At 34.8% G+C, this 20,320-nt stretch overlaps 1 protein-coding gene across 1 annotated transcript in view; it reads right to left on the bottom strand.

Annotated features, from left to right (window-relative positions):
- Window positions 1–1,159: 1,159 nt before the first annotated feature.
- The window catches only part of LOC129229745 (acetyl-CoA carboxylase-like), a 134,335-nt gene continuing 115,174 nt past the window's right edge, over window positions 1,160–20,320 (bottom strand). The window contains exons 50-51 of the mRNA XM_054864114.1: window positions 12,989–13,122; window positions 1,160–3,475 (exon numbers count right to left, since the gene is read on the bottom strand). Coding sequence (XP_054720089.1) covers window positions 3,304–3,475; window positions 12,989–13,122 — 306 coding nt within the window. The 3' untranslated portion in view covers window positions 1,160–3,303. The remainder of the gene's footprint in view (window positions 3,476–12,988; window positions 13,123–20,320) is intronic.

The raw sequence follows: 20,320 nt of genomic DNA, 5'->3' as shown, positions 1-20,320 counted from the left end.
AATAATAGTAATAAATAAATAAATAAAATAAATTACTCATTTTGAATACTTGTTGTTAATGAGTCAGTTACTCTTCATGGAATGACATTCTTAGTCTTGTTTACTACAGAATGTAAGAAATTGCCATCAGTTCACAAATAATAACCACCTCAGAATTAAAAAAAAAACTTAGCTCATACTTAAAGTTTTAATTTATTAATGACTAAAGATGATGCATAAAAGTATCAACTGTTTAAATTTCGAATTTTCGTTAAAAATAGTTTGAACAACCATTATCCGGCAACATTATTGAAGGAACACAAAAGGGAGGGAAAAAAACAACAACAATACTTTGAGCACAGTTATTTAAAAAATAACAAATATGTACGATATAAGTCAAAAAATTAAGAAAACAAAGATAATTTTATATGTTTAAAAATGAGTAAAATTAAGCTAGAAATAAAACCATTCATATATTTACCAATTATTACATAAAAATAGCAATATGTATGATACAGCTTGGTTTGTACAACAATAAATATTCGCAGTACCTCTACATTTTTACAGAAGAATATGTAGCACTGAGCAACCCAAATAATGAATAGATAACATGCAACATCTTCCCCTAGTAAATGCATTTTTAGTAAAATACGGACGTGTTTGATATTAATTAACATTGTTTTATCCCCCCAAAACATATCTTTACAGTACATCAGGCAACTTTTTAATAATGTAAAAATGCCTTCAACACAATCTCTTTGAAAATACTGAGGGATTAAAATTCCGATGAACAATTAAAACTTCAGACACAAAAATCTTATTAAAAACTACAGTAGAACCTTCGGAAGTTCACACCACCTAAGGAACTGCAATCAACTGGTCATCATATAAAGGTGTTCAACAAATAGAATTAACACACAACAAAAAGATTTGCTGTACTTTTACTACAACATAATACACTGTATCCGTATAACTAATTGAATTGATTAGTTCAAAAACCAGTCATCTCCTTCCATGAAAAAGTAGAGATGACTGTTTTTCAGACTCAACGACTCAATTTATGCTTTAAGTTTAGTTTGAAGTCAATCATTTTGCTGTAATTAAAAATTTTGGTAGTGAGTTTTTGTGCTTTCAAACAGGCATTCCGTTTAAAATCTTTATATGAGGCAATGAGAAGCGAAGGAATGTAAGTGAACATTTACAAATTTCGAGTAAAACGTGTTTAAAGTTCCAGTCCTAGGAAGGCTTTGATTCACAAGTTGTTCTAAATCATGCTGTATAGCAGCACTTACTATACTCGACTGCAAGCTTACTTGACGATGGAGAAAGAAGCTGAGGCCAAGAGAAGGAAATGTTTCCAGACGCCTTGTCCGATATTCGGGTGAAATTAAGCTCTTCACTTTAAAAATCGCATTAGTTAATTAAACACATGCATGCATAACCTTTATTTGTCATAATTTCTGTCAATCGTTAAATATTTTCAAATTTTATAAGCGAAGCAAAGCAGAGCATTTCCCCCATTTGAATTAAACACACCAGCTAATAGCAGCTCATAGACAGGTGGCGATCTCCTCTCATTCGCGAAATAGCATAAGAGTGACATTTTATTTGTTAACTCGGTTTTTCTTCCATGCGTCATGACGTCATTGTCAACTTAAGTTGCAAGCAAGTATAGTACCACCTTTTTCACCAAAACAGAGAAGTTCACGTACCTTTTGTACTAGTTATCTCCAAATTTTTAATTTTAGCACTTATGCCCCTTTGCTTTTCACTGCCTCATATGGAATCCCTCGGTTTTTTTTCTCTTGTCTTCGCTTGGTACTTGCTCATCTTCATTAGCAGCTTACTACACTTTTCTGCTAGAGACTTGTTGTTTTGACTGACAACCATATTTCTTCAAATAGTTTTTCTGGGCTTGCAAATTGTTGTACAATGAAATAAAATCTTCCAAATCTATCCAGCATCAAGAGGGTAAGATAAAATGACTAAAAGATAAAAAAGTTTCAGGGAACTGAACATGAGGAGGGATTTTTCAACAAAACAGAAAAAGTGATCAAGTTTGTGTGCAAAACCGTGAGCAATAGCTCATAAATTTTTCAGTTGTCAACATGCAACTTGGTAAAGAGTCAACATCAAGAGGTTTATTTTCATTGGAAATGTATTATTTACTGTTCAATCTATGAAATTCTGGTCAACTTCAATAGAAGGTCAATATAGAAAGGTGGCCAACTTTTCAGGTTCTACTGTAAATGGAAAATGAGGGTTCCCAGAAAAAAACAAAAGGGTGTGTGACTTCTTTTTGTATGTGTTTCTTTTCTTTAAACTCGTAAACCTGTGTACCATTTTTTTTCTTTTCTTTTTCTTTTTTTAAAAAAATTGCACTTTTTTTAAATTGCTCTATTTTTTTTTCTTTTCACACTTTTAAACATTTTTTGTGCACCTTTTTTTTTTCATCCTTTGGAGACCAAGGTTGATGCCCTCTTGCAGGGCTCAGTACGCCCTTGAAAACCTGACCTCATTTGTGGACAACTCCTAAAACAGGGCAACATGATAGCCTGTAGGGGTTTGACTGTAAGGTTTCTAAGATAACATTATTATTAGTAAAAAAAATAAATAAAATGCAGTTTGTAACTTATTGCAAAACTTTTGAGTCACTTAGTAAATCGTTTTCAGCTGCTGCTCTAGCTTGAGAAAAAGTCAGCTTGATTGAAAACAGATAGGTCTTGAGTGCAAGTGGTTGTTAGGCAAATATGTTTTAAAATTTCGGAGTACCTGCGAATTGTCTGTTGTAAAATTCACAGATACTAATCTGAGACTACACAGCAGAAATGATGTTGGGAACATCAGAACTTGAGTGATTCTTTTGAGGTTTTGAATAAGTACCTGTATATTGAAGAGTGTTATTCACAGAGTAGTTCACATATTATTCCAAGCATTTGAAAATATATACAGATAAAAAGCAACTTTGCAAGGGGGAGGGACGATAGGCAGGGCTGGATTTAGGGGAGGGCAGGCGGGGCTATTGCCCCAGGGCCTCCACAACAAAGGGGCCCCCCACAGTAAAATTTTTACAAAATATCCTAACTTTCACAGATTAGCAAATTTTAAGTTTTTCTCCCAGACATTTTTTTTTTTTTGTATTTCTACAAAGAATGCTTACATAAAAATAATATTATTATCGATGCAATTATCGATAATATTAGAATCGGATATTTTCGAAAATATGGTGATCTTTTCGAACCCTGATTAGGGGCCTCCACACTTCCAAATCCGGCCCTGACGATAGGATGTTGCATGTAAATGTTTTGAATCTCACATTCTAAGTTATGTTAAGTTTGTTGTTGAATCAGTGGCATCAGTAACGGATGGAGGTTCAGAGATTCGAGATTCAAACGCCCGAATAGTGTTAAGGATATCAGATCTTTGCTGAGGAGTCATGTTTTGAATGATGTGTATCACAGAGTCCATGGCTACTTCTGGATGAGACTGCAACAAGCTAAGTAAAATAATACAGATTATTGCACAGTTAAACAAATTATGAGCGAGAATTCAACATAAATCATAGGAGATGCACATAACACTATGGATATAAGTAATGAGATATTTGTAGAAATTTTTAAATGCAAAATCATGACAATGGAAATATTCGTAATCCTTTTTTTTAGATAGTTATTTTATACATTTTATTTTTTTGTTTGAATAAAATTATTGATATGGTTTAAGTTAGAGGTGCCAAATCTTTTTCTGCCCCAGGGTCACACCTAATATTAAAATCATTCTCCTGGGCGAGAACAGATATAAAATTTCAAAATAGTTTATTTCTTTCCAATAGCATTTGAAAATAGCAATTCATATAGCATGGGAAAATATGGAAAACGTAAAAAAATTACAAACCTCGGCTGGAAATGACTGAGCTGGCTGTGTATTTCACGTATTTCTGCTTTAGCCCTGGCTAATGGGCGGTAATTTACTGAATACAAAATTGTTGTTATAAATTACTTGATGTTTTTTAAAATTAAATTCATGTTTTTCATAATCCAATTTCTAAATATTTGTATTCAAATTTGTAACATTGTCACTAATCATGTTATTTGTTTTGTAATTGAACAAATCAACAAACCACATGTAACAGCCTGCCTTAGGTTGAGCACCTCGTCGCCTTACCTGAGGAAAGATATTTGTGTATTGGAAAGGGTTCAAATAAGGGTAACTAGACTAGTAAGGGGACTTTCAGATTATGTTACCAGATTTAATAGGCTTCATATGCATAGCCTAGAGCAAAGGAGGATCAGAGGGGACATGATTCAGTAGTTTAAATTTATCAAAATGAATGATGTTAATGGATTAAATTTTTGCACTGAAAGCAGGACCAGGGGTCATTGTTTTAAGCTATTCAAATCTCAGGCTAACCTGGAAATAAGGAAAAACTATTACTTTAGTAGGGTTGTGGGCACTTAGAACAGCTTACCAGAAAAAGTGGTAATGAACAAGGGGGTGGATAGCTTTAAGAGGGCCATTGATCTTCATTGGGGACTAATAAATTGACTAGGACCAGCCTAGCTGGGCCAAGAGCCTGTTGCTGGTCGTCACATTTGTATTTAACTGATCGTGTTTGAGTTTGTTACTATGAAATTTACCAATAAAACAGTTGTATGCTGCGCTGTAGTTGGGAAAAAAATCAGAGTGCACCTTTCATTATAAGACGGGTGTCATGATTAAATGATGTTTGCTAGGCCAAAAAAGGTCAGTTTAGATTACTTGAGCCAGCTTTAATTTAAAAACAGATTTCTTTTGCAAAAGCTGTTTTGAAATAAATTTACAATAATTTTGCAATTTTTTTTACAGCAATAAACCAAATATTTTGTGCATCCCCTCCTCTTTCTCCAATTATTGTACTGATCTCACAAATAAAATTCAATTGTACAAAACAGCTTGAAATAACTAAATTAATAAAAACAATTAATGCCATTCAAAATAAGTTCATAATAATTTTAAATACATTCTTTTTTTATATTAAAATCTGAGAGTAAAGAAATGTATGTCTGTTTGAAAATATATCAAGTTATCTTCTCAAGAACAGCCAGCAATTAGGGGTTGAGAGGAGTGCCAAAAAAAAAAATCAGAATTTTCCTACAATCCTATTTAGCACAGTTCAGACTTGTCTTGGTAAGACTACTTTAACTAACAAATATATTAATTCAAAAAAACTATTACCAACTTTAAATAAATTGAAGGTGAAAACATACCAATTTATATATTTAAAATTGTTCTACCAATTAAAAACAAAAACAAAATTTTCAGTGCATGATGACAGTTGTGGGGCTATTCCAAGTTAACTAGAACAAGAATTGTGGCTTTTTTTAGACTATCAAGTTAGCTGCAGCAGGAGATGTAACTGTTTGTATCATATATTCAGGCTTTGTCTATAGTGCCTCTTCAGTGCCTGATTAATGCACAAGCCTATTAGGCCTGGGACCCCATCTTCCTAGGGGGACCCAAATTTTTAAAAACTTGTGCATAGATTTAAAAAGTCATGTATCTTTATGAAAATAATAAAAAATCCTCTTCTAAATAGATGTTAAACATTAATTTAAAATTATTTTGCTTTGTCAAACAAGAGAATAGAGAAGAGAGCCTCCAAAGCATTGTGGGCCTTGGGACTCACTTTTAGATAGTCAGCCCCTGTGCCTCTTTCAAAGCAAAAATATGAGTTATTGGATAAAAAGAAGTTTGTCAAAAGCTAAGCTGTCTTTTCATTCATTAGTTCATTTCTTTGCATTAAAAAAATGATTCCTAGAAACCACAAAACCTGCATAAGCAATCCTTATTGCTTTTGTGCACTTTTAATGTTATTATAATGTTTTTTAACTATTGCCCTTATTCAAATTGGAATTTTTAGGTCCTGTTGTCCATATTTTAAAACTGTCCTGTTGTCCATATTTTAAAACTGTCCTGTTACAATGCCATTAAAGCTGGAAAGTTTCTGTACCCAGGGATGGAGTTTAAAACTCAACCAATCCATGGACGATATAGATCAGTATATTACTTCCTCCAATCATGTCGTAATGGTTTGGATTCAATTTAAAGTTGTAGGTTCGCTAGCCAAATGCAGTGACACTTTGTGATCATCCTGTTTAGCCAACGATAATAGCTCAAGACTGACAATCATTCAAATTAGCACCAAAATACTATTTTCAATTTGAGATTTTTAGATACAGTTGTCTTCACACTATTGCAGACTTTGAGGAGCTTATGTCCTCAATCAAAAGAGGTTTTTTAGGACTAATGTTGTGAATGTAATGAGGATTTTTGGGCAGTTCTTATTCTAATTTGGATTTTTAGGGACTGCTGTCTTCATTTGAAAGTCACTTAGCGGTAAAAATGAAGGTTCCAGAGTATGGGATTGAATTTCGGATAAGGCATTCCTGTTATTAATACATATCTGCAATTACTTCCTAATGGCTAAATAACCCCACTTAAAGCAGTAGGAATTCCAACCCTCATAGGGGCACATTTTTCATTTATTTATACTGAAGAAAATCCATAGAATTTGGCATTAAATATATAAACAGCCTTTATACAGGCTAACATTTTAGAATGGGGGGGGGGGGGCGGTCATGCCAAAGAATATAGTTAGGGGCAAGAGAAATTCCTGGAACTGTTTGGGTGTTTATGAAAAGTACCAAATCAGCAAAGACTAATGCTCCTTATAGTGCAGAAACTATATCAAAAAAAATCATAAGCAATGGAAGGAAGATATTGGAAAAAGATATGGAAGGAAGATAATGGAAGGATAATGGAAGGAAGATAATGGAAGGAAGGTTGGGCCACTAGAGGGCGCCTGTGATGCAGGGAGTGTTATTTCTGTTAATTTGATAAGTGTTTTCTTACTATAATTTTTCATTATTACTGTCTAGTTTTAGGTTTTTTTACTTCACTTTATCATGTAATTTAGTTTTATTGTGTTTTGGGGGCTCATTTTAGCTGTTATTGTATTCTTGAAGTGTTTTTGCATTTTTTGGAGCTAAGCCTAACATGTAGTGATCTCCTGGGTTTTGATCTTGTGTGCTTTATTGGGTGTAGCAACTCTGTTTATTTACTGCTGTTTTTAGTATTTATTCTAAGTTTTTTTGCATTTTTATCTTTCTGTTTTGCCTTTTGGAACATATTCACTGAGTAGAAATGGGTGTTATATGCATTATGAAAGAGGTAAAGAGTGGGAAGGGGGACAGGTGGATCTCTTGTGATTTATGTCATACTAGCGAAAATACCCGGCGTTGCCTGGGTCAGTAATAATTATGAGAAAAAATCGTTACTTGCTTTTGTTTTCTGTTTTAAGTGAAAAAATTTAAAACACATCTTTTTGACGTGATTAAAAATCGAGTTTCTTCCTTACCCATAAAACTAAAATAGCAATAAGTAAAATGAACGAAATAGTATTGATCTAGAAACGAAAGCACTATATTTAAGCATATATAAATTTCCAAAACATGAAATTAATCTTCTCATGTTTAAAAAGATTAATCTGTTGATACTTTTTTTTTAACATGGAGTCTAAAACCTTCTCTGTGTGGCTAATGAAGTACGAAGTGATTAAAAAAAAGTAGCTGCGCTCGTAATCCCCTTATACTTGCTTTAGTTATTTTGGGAAATTTCAATCATTGTGGGCTTTTGGTGCGATTTTACCGAATTTGCGAAAGTCATTTTGGGGTACCTTCGATGATGCTCCCCCATTCTTTCCTTACTTTGTAAAACGATATGATATTAATTTTCGTTACAGAGATATCGTCGCCAGATGCTGAGATACTTTTGGTCACCATAAAATGGCGCTAAACAGTTTCATCCGAAATGGTTCCAAAATAAGTAGTAAAATTTGGTGATTGTTTGAAATTCGGCAAAAAGGAAAATTAATGGAAGTTTTTGTGCTGTTGATGGATTTGCCTAATTTAGTTGCTGGATTATTTAACACGGTAAAAAAAGTCTTTTGAAAATTCTTTGATTGGCGATATTTTGTTTACATGGTGAAAGCTAAGAAACATTATGACGCAGTCTTCGGCTTCAAAAACAGCGACGTTGAAAAAACTGCCAAACGCATCAGCTACGGAAATCTTTCTGCAAAAATTTTGGTGATCTGCTGGTTGATTGGATAATGAGTAAGTGTTCAATCAGTATAAATAATAATAAAAACCATTAATTACATTGAAGTTCCGTTTAAGTGGAAAATGATCAGCCAAATCATGTATTATTTGCCAATCTTGTGCAAAAATCTTACTTCAAGATTTGACTTGAGAAAAGCCTTGAACAGTCACGAAAAGCAAAGATAGTCAACAATACAACAATTGTCGCTATCGACAGGGAGTTGAGATGATACACTAAATACTGTATTGAGTTGAGGAAAGCCTTCGAACATGGAACTAAAAAGCTCATAACTCGTTTTTTATTCTACTTAGAAATTTCGAACAGGTGCCATCTTCAGCAGAAAAATCAGAGCTTTCGATGGACATATAATGTAAATATGTGCAAGTATTTTTTCATCCCAATATTAGAGAATTTATACAAAAATTGTGTTTTATTGCCCCTCTAAGGGGGTTTTGTCCCCCATAACGGGACGAAAACTACCCTATGTGTTATTCTGATGCGTAAGTTATATTATTGTAAAGTTTCATCAAAATCCGTTCAGTAGCTTTGCGTGAAAGAGTAACAAACATCCATACATCCATCCATACATCCATACATCCATACAGACAAACTTTCGCATATATAATAGTAGTAAGATGTTCTGCCTGTATAAGGGGGAAAATGAGTCTGTTTTTGAGGAGGATTATATTTGCACTAAATGTGCTGAACTCTCAGACTTAAGACTTAAGATGCTAGTTTTGGAAGCCCAGTTAGCATTAGGGTGTAGGCCAGTTGTAGAGGGTATAAATGTTCCAGAGATTCAGGGGGAAGTTTCAAATGAGGAGTTAGATTGGGAAACTAAGGGTGTAATTTTGGGGGACTCTATGGTAAGGGAGGTGGGTAACACAGTTGGGAGAGTAAAGCGTAAGGTGGCTAGGTGTTGTTTACCAGGGGCTCGGGTAAAAGACGTTAATATGGTTGCTGAAAAGAAGGGAGTATTGAATAAGGAGGACATGGTTACTTTGTGGGTGGGAACAAATGATGTAGGCCACAGTAAAAATGAGGAGTTTTCTAGGGAATGGGAATCCCTGTTGGATAAAGCAACCAGCTTTTCGACGAATGTCCAAGTGGTTGGTTTGCTTCCCAGGTATGGAGTGCATAGGAGCTGGCTAAATCAACGTGCGAGGTGTATGAACTTGCTACTGAAGTCAATTTGCGAAAAGCGCAGTATCAGGTTCATTGATGTATGGAGTCATTGTAAACGGGATTGGATTGCTAGGGATGGCCTGCATCTGAGCTCTACAGGGGTCAAAATGGTTAGTGGATTAATTTTAAGGGATTCGGAGTCAAAAAACTAAGTTGGAATGGGGGGCATGGTTCAAGCATCAGGTATCGAGAGAATGAAATTTTTTTGGGTATTGCTAGAAATGGAAATAAAGTGACGAACAAGAGTAGTAATGTTAACAATTGTAATTTAGGAAATTTCAGAGTGTTAAATAAAAGCAACTTAGGCATGCTTAAAGTTTTCTATACCAATGCTCGCAGTATTAGGAACAAGATGGATGAATTGAAAAGCATAGTTATGGATGAGAAGTTGGATGTTATTGGAATTACAGAGACATGGGCTACCGAATCTGATGCAGAGTTATTACATATTGCTGGGTATAATTTGTTCAGACAGGATAGAGTAGATAAAAGAGGTGGTGGGGTTTTATTTTATGTTAGAGACAATTTTATTTGCAATGAATTGGTCATAAATGATAAGCCTACTGATATTGATATGGTTTGGCTGGAGTTGATGGGCAGTAAGGGCAAAAAGCTACGCTTTGGAAACATTTATAGGCCACCTAATTCAAACCAGGGACAAGATGAACAGATGTACCGTATTATTAGTGACATGTCCAGTAAGGGATCCGTTATCATAATGGGGGATTTCAATTTTCCGGGTATTGATTGGAATAATTTTTACCCTGGTAATGGCAAAGAAGAGGAATTTTTAAAAGTAATTGGTGACTGTTTCTTAGATCAAGTTGTAACTCAGGGAACTCGAGAGGAGGCGATTTTGGATCTAGTTTTTTGTGACATAGGTAGTTTTGTTCAGGGGTTGAGTGTAGGGGAGCATATTGGAGATAGTGATCATAACAGCATTAGGTTCCGGGTTAAATTTGAAGTGTGCAAAGATGATAATTTTAGGTTTGTGCCCAATTTCAGAAACACTGATTTTGTTGCACTTAGGCAGAGCTTGAAAGAGGTTTTTTCGTCAGGGTTGGAAAATTGCGACGTAGATCAGCAGTGGACGGAATTTAAGGATAAACTTGCTAAAACCGTTGGGGACTATGTTCCATTTAGGAGAAAAGGTGTTAATACCAAAATTTGGCCCATGTGGTTCTCCAGGGAGACTAAAGAAGCTCTTAATTATAAGCAAGCCACTTTTCGTAAGTTTAAAGAAACTGGTCAGAGTGCGGAGAGGCTCCAGTATGGTAAGGCAAGGCGAAATTTTAAGTATTTGGTACGGATTCAGAAAAGGGAATTGGAGCAAAGGCTGGCAGATGACATTGATGGGAACCCTAAGAGGTTTTTTGCTTACGCTAATTCTGGGAAAGCTCGAAACAGTCAAACTGGGCCTTTGGTTGATGAGTATGGAAATTTAATCCAAAACGATAGGGATATTGCAAATGTTCTGAATAACTTTTTTTCCAGTGTGTTTAACGATAACTGTAACTCAACAGTTGACACTAACAAGACACAAGCTATTATACAGCTTGAGGATTTTGTATTTTCCAGGGAGGAGGTTTTATTTCATTTGAAAAGGATTAAAGCAACTAAAGCTCCGGGACCAGATAATATTTATCCAAAAATTTTAGTTGAATGTGCAGAGGAATTAGTGGATGTTATTTTGAATATTTTCAATGCTTCTTATAACTCGGGGACGGTGCCAGAGGACTGGAAGCTGGCTAACATAACGCCACTCTTCAAGAAGGGGTCTAAAGGTCTTGCTGGGAATTATAGACCTGTAAGTTTGACTTTGGTGATTTGTAAGACTTTCGAAACTTTGATCAAAATTAAGATCATGATGTTCTTAGAGACTAATAGTCTGTTGACTAGTTTGCAGTATGGTTTCAGGAAAGGTAAATCCTGTACTACTAATTTATTGCATTTCTACGACAAGGTTACCTCAGCTTTAGATAACAAAAAATGTGTGGATGTTGTTTATATTGATTTTCAAAATGCTTTTGACAAGGTACCGCATGTTGCTCTTCTCAGCAAGTTAGCTGACATAGGAATAGGAGGAAAAACTTTACTTTGGGTTAGAAATTGGCTTACTGGTAGGAAGCAAAGAGTAGTTGTGAGAGGAAATCATTCTAATTGGAGTGATGTTTTAAGTGGGGTTCCTCAGGGATCAGTTTTAGGGCCACTTTTGTTTATTATATTTATGAATGACATCAATGAAAATATTTCTGGAAGCATGAATTGTTTTGCTGACGATGTAAAAGTTATGGGGATTGTCGAAAATGAAGAACAAGTAAAACAGCTGCAAGAGGATTTAGATCATATTACTAAGTGGGCAGATAAATGGGGTATGGCAGTTAATGTAGGGAAATGTCAAGTGCTACACTTAGGTCATGGAAATAAGCGTATGAGATATCATTTACAGGGTTCAGTCATAAATCAGGCAGAAAATGTTATGGATCTGGGTGTCTTTATAAATCAGGACTTCAAGTTTAGTCAACAGTGCAGTATTGCTAGCAACAAAGCCAACAAAATGCTTGGGTTCATCAAGAGATCTATTTCAAACAAATCTAAGAAAGTTCTTCTGCCTTTATATAGGAGTTTAGTAAGACCTCATTTGGAGTATGCTGTTCAGTTTTGGTCGCCTTATCTGAAGAAAGATATATTCGTATTGGAAAGGGTTCAAAGAAGGGTAACTAAATTAGTAAGGGGACTCTCAGATTTAGATTATGATACCAGACTTAATAGGCTTAACATGTATAGCCTGGAGCAAAGGAGAGTCAGAGGGGACATGATTCAGTTATTTAAATTTATCAAAATGAAAGATGTAAATGGATTAAATTTTTGCGGGGAAAGCAGGACAAGGGGTCATTGTTTTAAGCTATTTAAATCTCAGGCTAACTTGGAAATCAGGAAAAACTACTACTTTAGCAGGGTCGTGGGCACTTGGAATAGCTTACCGGAAGAGGCGGTAATGAGTAAGGGAGTAGATAGCTTTAAGAGGGCCATTGATCTTCATTGGGGACTAATTAATTGACTAGGACCAGCCTAGCTGGGCCCAGAGCCTGTTGCTGGTCGTCACATTTGTATTTGTATTTGTATTATATATTTTATATATTTACTTCAAAAGTAATTGCTGTATTGAAAAGAAAATTAAATTACCAAAATAACTTACATTTTATTCATATAGTTTTGAACACAATGAGTAATAATATATCTGTACCTCAGAGCCGGACTAACAAAAGTCACATAATCACTATTTTACCAGAGAGTGGAAAAACGGTCACTTGGTGCATACAAAGGATTGGACTCACACTCTTTTAACACTAGTAAATTTTTACAAAGGAATATTTTGTTAGAATTACATTCATACTGCTCAATGCAGAATAGAATTCTACATACAATGCACCAATAAACGGAAAATCCCAATATCTGGACAAACGTTAGTCTGGCTCTAAGGTACTGATATTTGCATGATATTTGACATCCATCCATCTTGTACACAATTATTATATTATTATCACTTACAATATGCACAGATGGATAATATTGTCAATGGTTTAGGGGTTGTCATAACCCCCATGACACTCCTCTTCTATCAGCCCCTGCCTAGAGCATAAAAGTCTTTAATGCACACAATATTTTTCAGGTCTGTACTCACCTGCGTATCTGAGACATGACAGAATCCCTACGCAGGCATTCAATGTTCTCCAAAATATGTGACCTTTCAACAGAAGAATCTAGTTGAACAGCAAGCCAATCTGCAACAGCTTTATTGTCATCCCACAAATATTGCTGCAAATGGAAAATTAGTCATTTCAATGAAAAATGGAAGCTTATAAATCTAAGAATTTATTAAAACCAGTAAGCTAATAAAGTGTTATTGTGTTATTTGAGCAATACATCTGTTGCAGTATTGCAGTACTTGAGCAATATATCTATTGCATAAGAAACTGAGATACACAAAGGAATTGCAAGTGCTCCTTAAAGTGATAAGGAACTTCTATGTTTAAAGATAAAATTATACTTGCTCAATAAATGGATTGAAAACTACTTCAGTACATTAACTTTTCAGATGTCTTTTTCCATTAAATTTAGAGATTTTCTCCTAAAAATTTTCAGTGTATCTTACAAGACAATTAAATTTTTTTAGAGAAATAACGCATCTTTGACTCTTCTAGCACCAATATATATATATCTTTTGTGTGGACGCTTGTAACCATAAGGCTTTTAAACGGCTAGACCGATTTTGATCAAATTTTTGTATGTAATTAAGTTGTGTCGAGCATGGTTTAGAAGCACGAAAGATCGAGTCAGAAACATTTTTGTTAATTAATTAATTAACTTAAACATTGGATGTTTATAACTCCTAGATGATTAATATTTATTTTCACCTATTGTTGAGCGAGAATAGAAATAAATATTTAACCCGTTGCCAAAGGACAATAAGAAAATCAGTTCTGCTTTTTGTAATTGAAATTTCCTACTGTGACATGTCAATTGAGAATAGATAAAACGTAGAGAGAGAGAGAGAGAGTGAAGCCTTTATTTCTTGAGAGCAACGAATTTAGGTCCTGTGATACATTTTAAAGTAAAGTACTGGAAGAAATCGGGTTTCTTTCACTAGGTTCACGCAAAATGTGTCTTGCTGCCGTCCTAGTTGAACCATCTGATGGGATCCTTGCCTCAGGTTTTCCTAACCAAATGCTCAGAAAGTACCGTACCTAGCAACATTTGTTTCTCGGCTCAAATCCATCTGAGTTTTGGCGCCACTGGCAAGAAGACTTTAAGGGTTATCAAACTAATAAGTTCATTATTAAAGGAAAATATGGTGGAATTTAAAGTTGAAACAAATTTTATTTCGGTCCAGATAAATTACAGCAGGGTAGTTCTGTACACAAAAGATCAGTGTAGTGGAAGATTTTTATCTTTGGTGGAAAGAACAAGTTAGGCAGTATATGAAGATCATTCAAGTACGCAAGGAAAGCTAGTAAGTGAAACAAATGTTCAGCAAGAGAGCGAGCTTTAAAAGTTTTCTTTCGAAAGATGGGGCTGCAAATTGGTTGGAGATTGCTCTGCTCACTCATTAGCTGGATTATAGTAACGTGTTGGGCTTGGCAACTTTGACCATAAACAACAGAGTTGTAGGATTATTTGTTTACATTTTAAAGCTGTCAATGTAATTTATTGTATTTTTTGTTTATTTGGCGAAATATTTCAATTGCAAAGAATTGTTTTTCGCTTTTAAAGAGTGTTTAGTCATATTAGTTGAAGAATGTTTATTTTACATCGGGAGGGGGGGGGGTGAGTGATTTTTGTTTATTCAGAGAACTGTTTTTACCTATATCATTTTTTTAAACGATATCCTTTAGATTGTTTTATTCTTTTTCATATGGGGGATGTTGCAGTGAGGTTTCCTGTTTGTTCTAGATAATTAGTTTTTTACACGTAATATCTGAGGATGCTTTTTATCTTTTGGAAGGAATAAATCATCAAGTACCGTAGAAAAAATAGTTAATAAACCAACTGCTCAATAGGCATTAGATAAATCATGTTGTAATAAATATACGCATTCTGACAATAAGCATGTTAAAATATTTACTTTTTACTTATTTTTTTCAACAAAACGGTCCAAACACTTGATAGTTTATTGAAATTTTTTAACTTTTCATCACTTTACAAAGGTTGAACAGAACGTCTGTCGGGTCCTCTAGTATATATATATATATATATATTATTACAAATGCCACTCGGGAATCCGAGCCCGAGTAGCAATGCTACTCGATTTTAAGGCAGAAGAGTTACGGCTTCCGTTTAATCGAGCACCTATTTCTAGGTGGAAGTTCGATTTGGCTCAGACAACACGATAGATGGCAGCACCATCTACGGACAGTTCGATAATTTTGAACCAGACCAGAGGCCGAATAACTTTCTGGTCTAGCACCCCCAGAGGTATCGTTCCACTTGGAGAACATTGTGACCACGAGCATATTTATCATCGCCCAGGCACCATTAATGACGACGGTGGGTCTTCCACCAGTGAGGATCGAACCCGAGACCTTCCGGTCCCAAGCCCAATGCCCTACCGATCAGGCTACCACGGCCCTTATATATATATATATATATATATATATATATATATATATATATTGGCTTTCTCTTATTTTTATGCATTTGAGTTTTCATTGAAGATTTTTTTTTTAAAATAACTGCAAGATATTTATGGTGGCAAGGATGCAAGGATCTATCTAATTGCACTTCTTTTTGGAATCTTAAAACAAACTACTCAAATAAAATGTTAATTGCACCCCTCCCCCAAAAAACAAGACACCATAAAAAAAAACATTAATAACAAACACATGCCCTCTACAACTATAGCAATATAGGAAAAAGAATTTTCAATAAATTTAGTTTCAAAGATTATTTAGTGCTACTCAAGGAATACTTAAACATATGGCAATCTCAGTTAATGCCAGCAGGGCAATATATTTTCGCAGAAGCTTTAGAACAGGGCTCTACAACCTATGGCTTGCGGGTAGCATCTGGCCCTCGAACAAATTTTGTCCGGCCCACGGGAAGCTTACTTTTTTTTTCGGAACAGAGAGTCTCATTGGAAATATAATTAAGATATTATTTTTAATTACAAATAATTATTTTAAATATTCTTACCATTAATTTAAGTCGTTTTTTTTTAATCATTTTTACTGTTCCTTACAAGTGCAGCACCGATTTCTCTTTTTGCTGTTTCTGAGAACAAAACTCTTTTTCCCGCGCCACATTCTCCTGTTAGTCCCCTGGTATTGGGCATTTCCTGGCCCCAGGGAACACATGCGCTCACTTCTCTCTTCACATGTGTTTAATTAGTGGTCAACTCAGTCTGAGATTCAATCCTCAGCTTTATAATAACAGTTGGAGGTTTTCAACCCATGTTTTTTCACTGCATTATCCATTAACAAGCCTTGTGTGTAGCACTTGAAAGTAGCAGAAGTAATGAACATGCTGTCAAAACAGTTGACTTCATTAGATCAAGTTCCTTCAAACACCATGAATTCAAAAATTTTCTTGCTGAAATTGCCAGCATTTACTCAGATGTTCCATACCATTGTGAAGTTCGCTGGTTAGGCAGAGGCAAAGTATTGCCGCCATTTTCTGAACTTCGAGAAGCGATTGACATTTTTATGACTGAATAGCGTCGTCCTGTACCAGAACTTTCTGAAAGTGTATATGTATGGAAATTAGCTTACGTTGTTGATCTCACAATGCATATTAATTTTCTGAATTTGAAACTGCAAGGTGACAACTCTTCAGTTTGCAACTTATACTACCATGTCAAACCTTTCAGACAAAAAACTCATACTTTTCGAAAAGCATTTAGGATCTATTAACTTTGAACACATTGAAACATGTAAGAACTTAAGTGCACAAAGCACTGCTACCGATGGCCCATATGTAAAATTGTAAGGGGGAGGCTCAGATATTTTAACCATGGTTTAGCAGGATATTTTCCTCAAGGAAGCTGATTTCAGGACAGATAGAGACATTAAAATTTGACATTTTTAATAACTTATTCACTAATGGCTGGAGAAGAAATGTTTTTATATTTTTGAAAAGAAAAAAGTACTAAAAGGAAGGAAGTTCTAATTTCTAAGGGGTGCTCGAGCCCACCCTTGCCCCCCTATATGAGCACCCTTGACTGCTACCTTTCCCAAGAGTTACGTTTTGCAAGTATGTCTCAGCTACAACATGATTTTGAAAACCGCTCTGAAAACTTTGACCAAATATTGAAATTCCAATATTTGGACAAACTTTAGTCTGACCCTAAGGTACTGATATTTGCATGATATTCGACATCCATCCATCTTGTACACCAGCAATTCTTAATCTCTTTTTTTTAGTGCAACCTTTTTTTAATGCTTATTTTTTCGTGGAATACCTGATTTTTTGTCACCAGTTTGCAGTGGCGTCAGAGGTGCCCACCTAGGTGGTTGAAGGTTGTGGTGCAGTCTGCGCCATTGAAATTTTTTGGGAGGTAACCTACTTCAATTTTAGTTCTCTACCAGAAAAAGACTTAAAGAACTTCCCTCTTAATGATCGGAACTACAAAGTTTGTCCCTGAATGGGCTGAAATTATAAGCAAATGCAATCTTCTCATTAATATTTTAACTTTTTAAAAATTTTTAAAAGTTTTACACTTCTTGTGTCCGCATTTATTTCGAAGTTTTATCACCATTAATTCAATAAATAAATTTGTAGTACATTGCAATAATTTTGTCTAGTATCACTCACTCATTAGCTTTAAAAAAAAGACAAAATACTTCCCTTTATTTTGTGACAAATAATACTTTTTATTTCGTTTTTCTGAACTACTCTAAACTTTACAAGACTCCCTATCGTAATATTATTAGAGATTTATAGGCACTTAAAATATTAATTAATTTAGCTAACAGCAAATATATAAATGGAAATATAGCAACTTTGAAGCAAACCCAGAAATTTTCAAAAACCATCACTGATCGCTTAATTTAAAAAACAAAATTGCAATGTATGGGGGGGGGGGCTATTGTTAAATAGACCATCTGAGCTAAAATATTGTTGGACTGGTCCACCTCGCCTCCAAAAATTTACAATGTGGCCCGCAAGTGAAAAAGGTTGGAATTTAGAAAATTCCTAACAAACAAGCATTTTTTATGTAACCGTTCAATGAACCTCCATTTTTTTCTTCATTTGCATTAACCATGTTTTTGTAAAAGAGTCATTGAAATTCCCCAACAACCTTTTCAAAAATGCTAGCTCAGATTTTCTCCATCAACCAGACAGGTTGAAAATGTTACAGATAGTAACTTTTACATCCACAGAAAGCATAAAATAGTAGAAATTGTATTGCTAATAATAATATTGCTGCAAAATAAGAGCTTTAATATGCATCATTGGTTAAGAATTAAGGACACGGGAAATAAATGATCAGTACCCATACAAACAGCTGTTTGCTATCAAAATGATCTGCTAGTCTGAAATCTCTCAAAAATTATTTCCCCAAAATATCCCCCCCCCCTTACACACCACAAAAAAAAAAAAAAATTAATTTGAATTCTGAAATTTTTAATTCAAATTATGTTTCTCGCAGTCACGAACTGAGACAGGACCCTACTCATTGGAGTTATTGTTTCTAGAAACGGCTCCTGTCCCCCCCCCCCAAGTCTGCCTCTCCTCCTGGGCGGTTACGTGTGCATAGTTGTGTGTGTGCGTAGACTGTGTGTATGAACGTAGGCGTATGTGAGGGTATGTGTGTGAAGTAGTGTGTGTGTATGTGTGTGAAAGTGCGTGTGTGTAGAACATGGACGCCTCCGACCAGGAGAAGTGGATAGCTCAAAACTGGAGCAGCCGCGCCGTGCCGCCAACAGAGGACAGTGGGCGGTGGTGCTACATAGGCTTCTGGTTCAAGTTGAAAAAGGCACGGGACACCAAAAACGGTCAAATGAGAACAATAAGCAATTGTGATTGCTCAAAAAGTAATTTTCATTTTCCTTTTTTCTCTTTCCACATAAGGTTTGTTTATTTGTTTACAAAAAAATAAAATAATAGTTTAAAAAAATAAAAAAACACGCTTTCATAGCAAATGAACAAAAGAGTGAAAAATAATCTTTGGATGATAGTAGTTGACCAATCACTTAATTTTACAAATACAAATACAAATGTGACGACCAGCAACAGGCTCTGGGCCCAGCTAGACTGGTCCTAATCAATTTACAATCCCCAGTGAAGATCAATGGCTCTCTTAAAACTATCTACTCCCTTGCTCATTACCACCTCTTCCGGTAAGCTGTTCCAAGGTTCCACTACCCTGCTATAATAATAATTTTTCCTAATATCCATGATAGCCTGAGATTTAAATAGCTTAAAACAATGACACCTTGTCCTGTTTTCAGTGCTAAACTTTAGCCCCGTAACATCTTTCATTTTAATAAATTTAAGCAACTGAATCATGTCCCCTCGGTTGAATCATTTTAATGTAATACAAAAAAGCGTGTGGGGGGGGAGGGGGCTTCTTATCAGTTGTCTTGCATTTCTTCCATTTGTTGTCCATGCAAAAAATTAAATAGACAGCACCCTACGGTTTTTTGTATTACATTAAAATTAAGTGATTGGTCAACTACTATCATTAAAGATTATTTTTCACTTTTTAGTTCACCTGCTACGAAAGCATTTTTTTTTTTAGTTTTTTTTAACTATTATGTTATTTTCTTCTTTTTAGTTTATTTTGTTTTACGAAAAAAAAATTCATTTCAACATTGTTCAAAATATTTTATATTCATGAAATTTGCCCAAAAAAAGCGACTAAAGGTCTCGGGTGGCATTTGAAACGTGGTCTCTCGAACTCCAAAAAGAGCAACTGTACTCCTTAAAGTGTAACAGCCGAGTTCTAAAAACATCCAACTTCGCTGATAAATTGCCTGTGGAGTAATTGTCTAATCCAGCTAATCCATCTCAGTCATCGATGTATTTGTGCGGAAATCATATCTACATTACTTTGAAAATTTGAGATGCATTTGAATAAAAGTTTTGTTCAACAATGGTCTGATCAGCAATGAATTTCCAATTGAAGGCTCACCTAAATTTTGGCATGAAATTAGTTAAAAACAATTATATTTCATGTTCTAATTACCTTGGAAAATTGGAACAAATTTTGTCTGATGCAGAAAAATTAAAGGTTTTTGTAGATATTTTTAAATGATTTTTTCGAGCATTTTTTAATGTATTTTTTAAAAAAATGTCCTTTTTCATTGTTGGATTTATGCCAAAATATTGATTAAAATTGGAAGAAACTAACAATTAAAAGAGTTAATTAATTAATTTGATTATAGAATATTGCATTGTCATCGGGTCTCAGGTCACGTGCCAAATTTCAAAAGAATCCGATCTCAGGAAGTGGGGGAAATTTGAGCTGCAAGATTCCGTTACAAGATACATACATACAACATACATGTGAAGCTAA

The sequence above is a fragment of the Uloborus diversus genome, chromosome 9, assembly GCF_026930045.1.
Source record: "Uloborus diversus isolate 005 chromosome 9, Udiv.v.3.1, whole genome shotgun sequence".
NCBI lineage: Eukaryota > Metazoa > Arthropoda > Arachnida > Araneae > Uloboridae > Uloborus > Uloborus diversus.
This window is presented reverse-complemented; position numbering and strand designations above follow the sequence as displayed.